The sequence below is a fragment of the Alligator sinensis genome, unplaced genomic scaffold, assembly GCF_000455745.1.
Source record: "Alligator sinensis unplaced genomic scaffold, ASM45574v1 scaffold479_1, whole genome shotgun sequence".
NCBI lineage: Eukaryota > Metazoa > Chordata > Crocodylia > Alligatoridae > Alligator > Alligator sinensis.
The window spans coordinates 67,793-74,892 of record NW_005842324.1 but is presented as its reverse complement, the minus strand read 5'-3'; the positions used below and the strand labels follow the sequence as shown (position 1 = coordinate 74,892).

Sequence of the window (7,100 nt, the reverse complement as noted above, 5' to 3'; positions counted from 1 at the left end):
TGGGGCCAGTGCAACCTGGAGGTGGGGCAGGAGGCAGGCACAACCCATGGGTGGGGTGAGTGGGGCAGGTGCAACCTGCAGGTGGGGGGGCCTGCATTACCTGCGGGTGGGAGGATGTCATGTCCGTTCCCCCCTCTCCGCCCCAGCAAACCACATCCTCATCTCTCTTGCCCCTCCCCATGCCAGGACTTATGTGCTCAGCTCTGACAGGAAACACTGATAAAAGAAGCTCCACCTAGAGCAGCTTGTGGGATGGGGATTGAGAGGGCTGGCTAGGGGGAAGCAAAGGGCCATGGGGGCAAAAAATAGCCTAGTGGGGAGGTGGGGTGAAAAGAGCAGCCCCAGGGCTAGGGCCAGTGGCTGGATTTTCCCAACCCAGGGGCTGCACAAGGCAAGTATACAGAAATTCCATGCACCACTTAGACCTAAACCGAATAAGTCTGATACTACATAGATCCAAATTTATCTTAAACTGGGTTCTGCAATTTTTAGACTGGTTTGTGTGCATGGAACTGCTATATAGTTACAGGTTTAGACTGATTGCCAGTCACTGACACCAGGTCTGTAAGAGTAAGGTTGGCACCAAGATCAGTTAAGTTTGAATCAGGTGGCCATTTTGAATCCAGTTTAACCTCACCAAATGTCTGTACTTAGCCATAGACATGGTACACACCAGTGTTTCTTGTATAAATCAATATTATTTCAAAACTGCTAAAAAAAGTTCAAAAACATCTCACTTGAAGTTGCTTTCTCTCTACTGCATGCCTTTATTATAAATTATTCCAGTACTACTTGACATTATGGGTGACAGTCTCACTAAAGCAATTTCACTTGCATGTAAAATTTCCACAGGGAAGCGATTACTAAACCTTGTAACTTACCTGCTACAAGTCCCAGGCTAGAGCCAAGCATGTGCATTAGAGATAGAAAAAGGAACCTTTATTTGAGTAGGACTTCCAGCAATATGGAAACTTAGAACCATTAATTTGACTCCACCTAACTTAAACACTATCCTTTCTTTAAAACAGGATATTGTTAGAACAAATGCATTACCATTTAGGTGACATTAAAAGCTCCTATACATGGGCAGGGAGGTTTGCTCCGACGTGCTGTAATTAATCGAGTCTGCTGGAGCATGGTAATCTCTAATCACTGTGCTCTGGCAGACTCCAACGTCACATGTATCAGCACCCCCATGCTGAAAAGTGGAAGCGGGGCGCTTTAAACTAAACCTTGTGCCATGAGATTTAGCTCAAAGTGCCCTGCCATCGTTTTCCAGCACGGGGATGCTGATACATGTGACGCTCTGGGTACTTTTAATTAGCATGGCTCTCGGATCTGTGCTATTTAGACCTAAACCGTGGGGAAAGTGCCCCTCTCCCTACCCCCACCATAGGGAAGTGCCCCTCTCCCTACCCCCACCTCCCAGAGAATGTCTATAAATACCCTAAGATTCCATGGGCTGGAAGGCTGCATAAATACATAAACGCTCACAATTGCCATAATACTCAGATAAATATTCTAACATTATGCTAAACTCTCTGCATATCAGGGTGCAGACAGTTGTGCTGTAAGATTTTCTAGAGAAAGATTGGGAATGGAAAGGAAGGAAAGGAGAGAAAAATAATGGAACAAATGGGGAGACAGAAGAGGGGAAAAAGAAAGAAGCATGGACAAGACAGAAGACAAATAAGGGCAGTAGTGAAAAAGTAGAAAAGTTTATCAGTAATGGGACCAGCTGCTCAAAGATATTTCCAAGCAATATCTTTTCCCTTTAGCTATGGATTTCATCTCCCTATCTAGAAGAAGCACTGAAGTCTGGGAAAAGTTCAAACAGACAAAAATTAAAGCAAAGCCTGGGTTATAAAAGATTACCATTTTCTTCTCACATGAATTAATACTACTTTTTCTGTATTATGCAACTTTTCGTGACTTTTTCTCAGGTTGCTACTATACACAGAAGGAAATTAAAACTTTATGATGTACTTTCATTTACCACTGTGTGGCAGCAAAGCAAAACAGCACAACTGATTATGCATGAATAAGTAAGAAATTTAGTTGCAATGTTGTATAACTGTTACATTTAGCAGCTGAAATGCAGAAAGATTTTTACAAATCAGGATTTAAATGTCACTTGTTTCATAATTGTCAGTACTTTCTTCTGCTTCTTCTCTGCAATTTAATAATTGGGAGTTTAATAATAATGGCACTTTAATTCTGGATCTGCCAATACAATATGAAGTACTATGTGAAACTGCAGATGTTAAAAAACTTCTGTAATTAAAAGTCAGATGTCTAAAGTAGATTTTAAATACAAAAACCTCAAACTGCTTCAGCATTTTCCCTCTGTAACAAACCAACCTAAGATTTGTCATTTCATAAAGCTTACCTAAGCTATTAAGATCCCTCTGCTTCATCTGAGGCTTTTAAGTCACCTGGGGAGCTTTTTGAAACAACAAAACACACCTTAACAAGACTTATTGTTTAATCTCTTGTGGGCAATAGTCCCAAACTAACCCACTGCAGGCAATGAGAGGCTTGTGGGAACCCTCCTTCCTGGCACCCAGGGGTTAATTATAATACAGTGCAAAGTGCTGCAGTACAGAGCTCCATAGTTACTGAGCTACTAAAATTGGTTTTTTTGTACCTAAAGAAATCAGACCCCAGGAAAAATCATTTTATGAGAAGGAAAGATTGGGGACCAGGGGGATGGGCTTGCTTATCTCAGGAATGCTGGGTAAATCATTTTAAATTATTTCTGTAACATACGATATAAAATTTTGGTGCTCTTTATTAAAGGGAAGTTGAGGTACTTACCCACATATTTTAAGAATTTCACATGTAGGCTCAATGAAAGCTTCCCGGTCTTGAATTTTTTCTGCACATAGGTTAAGAATTTTAAATATCTCTGCTAAGTCCTTAAGAGGCTTTTAATATTTAATAGTTAAGGAAAATTAAATTGTTTGAACTCTGGAGCATTAGAAATAAAAATAGAAATATATTTCCTGTAACATTCTCCAGCATTACAAAGAAACAACTCAGGCCCACATTTCAGAGTTAGATGGCTAAAATGAGGCATGTAAATTCTTATTGAGGCAGCTAGTGATTTTAAGAGCTATGTAGCATTTATAGTTCTGATTTAAATTTCTTACCAATTCACTTGGAGTTGTCAGCACCGAACAACTCTGATTGGGCCACTTCTGAATGGGGGTTTATTGGCCAAATGCAACAAAGGACTTAGGTGCCCAAGTATTCAGCAAATTCAAGATTAATTGGGCCAGAGAAAGGGAACAAGCAGCACCATTCTGTACCTTAATGGTTAGGGCACAAAGCTACAATGTTCTCCCTGGCTGGCTCTCTTTCCAGCTCCACATATCTTCTCCTCCTGATTACTCAGTGGGTTAGTTTCAACAGAAGAGGTAGAGGGTACTCTTGGCCCTGTCTAGCTCAGGGCCTAGTAGATAGGACACTTTGCTGGGAAGTTGGAAATACAGATTCAAACCATCTCTGGCTGTTAGGGGCCTAGAACCTACGTCTGGCAAGTGTCCTAGCCCCTAGACTAAAAGGTAGGAGGGTCCGCATCCTCCACTTTTGCAATTCACATGGAGTTACATATCCTCCCAGAGGGAGTAAGATCTAAAATCTGTGTATAAAGACCTAACTGCTACTTATACAGCTAAAGTTAGCCACATGCATAGTACTTACCACTTTATAGATGGAGTTGGATTTTGGCCTAGCAGTCTATAGAACTTAAATAATAATTAAACATGGAAGCACCCACTGACTTAAGATGCTTCCAGATTTATTTCACAGCTAAGGAGAAAAGGGGGAGATGGATTCTAATTTTGGACTCAGATACCTACATTCTGCTTAGTTTGCTTTAGGTGCCTAAATTCTTGATTTGTTCTAGCCCTCTGAGTACCTAATTTCCAAAACCAATCTGGTTTAGGCACCTAATTCTCAAAAGTGATCCAAATCAGTCAGCATCCCCTTAGACAATCCAGATTTGTCCCCTACATATCCAATTTCCACCTACTTTCTGTTGTACTCCAGACTGGTGCTAGGGATACTTAAGTCCCTGATTCGTTAGATGGCCACAAAGCAAGTGTTTGATGCTGATACGATGCATGCAGCTCATTACAAAGCAACACGAGTGAAGGAAAGGTGCTATGTTTTATCCTGTAGTCAGTCTTGCTGTCTGTTAGACATATGGATTCAAGTAAGCTTCCCACTTGGGATGGGTTGGATCCTGAAACAACATATGCACTTAATATGTAGCTTTGAGGCAGATATCTATGTTCAAAGGAAGAGTAGAGTTCAGACACATCCCTGTGCCTACTGCTGGTTTGTGGTTGGAAGGTGCCTAGGTTTCCCCGCTCACTCTATAGGGATCCTAAATGCCTTAGTCTGTTTGAACATGGTTCCTAGATTTGAGGCACTGCAAAACTTACTTGGAGGCATATACAAGGTAGATTTAGAACTGTCTAATTTTAAGCATCCAACTTTGAAAACTTGGTCCCAAACACAAATAATCTTTGCACTGCAGTATCACCTGCAATTCCTAGAAATCTGTTACTTGTGATTGCCATTGTTAATTTTCACACTGTATCTCAGCTAGCTATTCTGGATTTGTTTTTCTTTAAAATATCATCTTATGCCCAGCAGTCACTGTTGCTGATATCTGCACTTCCATAACATTAATCACTCTGGCACTAGACCACCTGTCTGTTCTGAGTTGGATGTGCAGTCATCATATTTTACATTATGCTGACTGAGATTTTGAAGCTTTGTGGCAGGTACTTCTGAGCATCCAAGAATCTTTTTTCCCCCTAAACAACCTTAGGGATGCTGTGTCCATGTGAAAGCCTTTTCTGTGCCAATAATTAAAGCAGAGGTGAACACAGCTGCTATTAGAGAAGACTTTCTACATGAAATACAGTCAAACTTAAATCACTTTGATGAAAAATTAAAATATTAACAAGCACAAAACACCACATTCTATTTGAACTTTATTTTTCCGAAGAGTAGAAAAAAGGATACAAGCCCATTCTCGAAGTGTGTCACTACCTTCTGGAGAATTTGCAGCTGTTTTTCTTCCAAATTATTCTGAGGGGGGGAAAAAGGAGCTATGATTGCATTGGTCCTCTAAACCTTAAATAAACTTATGTATTCTTTTCTGCATTGAAATGCAAGTGGAAAAAGATAAAGCAGTCACTAGATATGAAATCCGAAAAGTATTCTGCAGCAGGATCAGATTCCTGATCAAACCACATTTTTCAGATGAACATTTCTTCAACCTAGCAGACTTGTTTATTGAACATGTCGGTCCCACTGTATTAAATCCTTGGACAATACTGTTAGTTAACAACACTATCAGATGAGTGAAGCAGAGCATCAGCATTATCAATACAGTGACTGGATAAAATTATGGGATAGCATTTTAATTTTATAATTAGTCATCTTTATATTAATTAAAGATGCACTGATATAGCAAAGATTTATTCAGAAATTTTATACTTCATAGGAAGGACTGACAGGCCCTCCTGAGTCATCAAGTTCAGTCTCCTGGTACAGCAGGCAACTATGTGACATAGTCTCATTAATTTCTGGCAGGTTATTGCTCTGAATATGCCTTCTGTCACTGTAACTATGTTATGCCATGACCCTTTGTTGCTTCTTGTCTACCTTCACTGAAAATTTTTCAATCACAGGCTAGTAATATTACAATATAACCCTGCACCTTTCAATAAAAAGCATATTGACAAGTCTTGGATCAGCACTAAAGCAAATGGGAATTTAAGGAAGGATTTGAAGAGGGACAATGGGATAGTTTTCTGAATGTTTACAGGCAACTAACCCCAAGAAGGAGAGACAACATGAAAGTAAGTGTGCGGGCCGGGAGCGACCCGAGCCCTTTTCGCGCTGCACGCGGGCTGTGGCCAGCAGCCCGGGCACGCCGGGGCGGAGAGGGAAAGCCTTCGAGCTGGAATTAGGCACGGATGCGTAGCGGTAGTTTAAAAGATTGTTTACTTACACCGAGATGGCAGTGGTGTAGGCTGGAAAGCTTGATTAAGTTGCAGTTACAGACAGACAACACAGACGGTCTCGTGGAGGTTGCTAGGCTCCACGGTGCAGAGCTCCGGATGCTCTGGGTGAACGAGCCACCAAAATAGGAATCGTAAATACGTCTTATAAAAGTTGCGTTCGAAGACGGGAAGAGGTGGGCGGTGGATCAGGCCGCCACGCTTCTCTGTATCTCACACAGGGTTTCTATTACCCTGCCGTGTACCCAGAGTCCCCACGAGATGGATGTGGAGTCCTCTTCGGCTTGGGTGGAAACTGCTCAAGCCTTTTATACGGCTAAAAGGCCAATCGCTAGCCGCCACGTGTGAATAATTTAGCACTAGCCAATCACGGGGAACGAATCTGCATACCGGTGGCGGGAACTCTTTTGCACCGTGCATTCCTCTTGCAACATGAGCAATGTACTCTGCAAAAGAAGCTGCAGAAAAGGCGGGAAACTCGTCCCTGCACCGGGGTTTCCTCTTGCTACAGGAAACTCTCCCGTGCAATGCTCTGCAACTTGACGGGGATAATTCTGGTGCCGAAGCGCGCACACACAATCATGCCTTTTGGGTCATGACAGTAAGTATGAAGCTTGTTTGAACATTTAGCTTGTGGGACGTGGATGTTGGCATCACTGGCTGATTAGAGGCAAGAGTCTCATGTCTTTTCAACATTTCAGTAACATAAGCCAGGTGTAGATAGTTTGTGAAAGGTCTTGAATATGAAAACTAGCAACTAAGAGGGTAGCTAAGCATTGGATGCTGAGTAATCTTCATTCTTGTAAGTTTTTAGGAACAGATCAGACAAACACTTGAGTGGAATGGCTTAAACAGGGATGATCCTGGGGTTGGACTAGATCTCTGAGATCCCTTCCAGGCTTACTTTTTTGTGATTCTATGACCTTATGTTTGATTAGCAGGGATCTTGGTTTTCCCTGATAAAAAAAAATTGCAACTGCTCTGATAAAATCTACAAAATCCATGATTAAAATGAAAGGTCCCTCACTCCCCCCCGCAGCCCCCCAGCCCTGCTGG

General features: G+C 41.8%; 1 protein-coding gene across 1 annotated transcript in view; it reads right to left on the bottom strand.

Moving 5' to 3' along the window:
• The window catches only part of CFAP69 (cilia and flagella associated protein 69), a 57,780-nt gene that overhangs the window by 35,350 nt on the left and 15,330 nt on the right, over positions 1–7,100 (bottom strand). Inside the window, 2 exon segments of the mRNA XM_014522228.2 lie at positions 2,818–2,927; positions 5,041–5,106. Coding sequence (XP_014377714.2) covers positions 2,818–2,927; positions 5,041–5,106 — 176 coding nt within the window.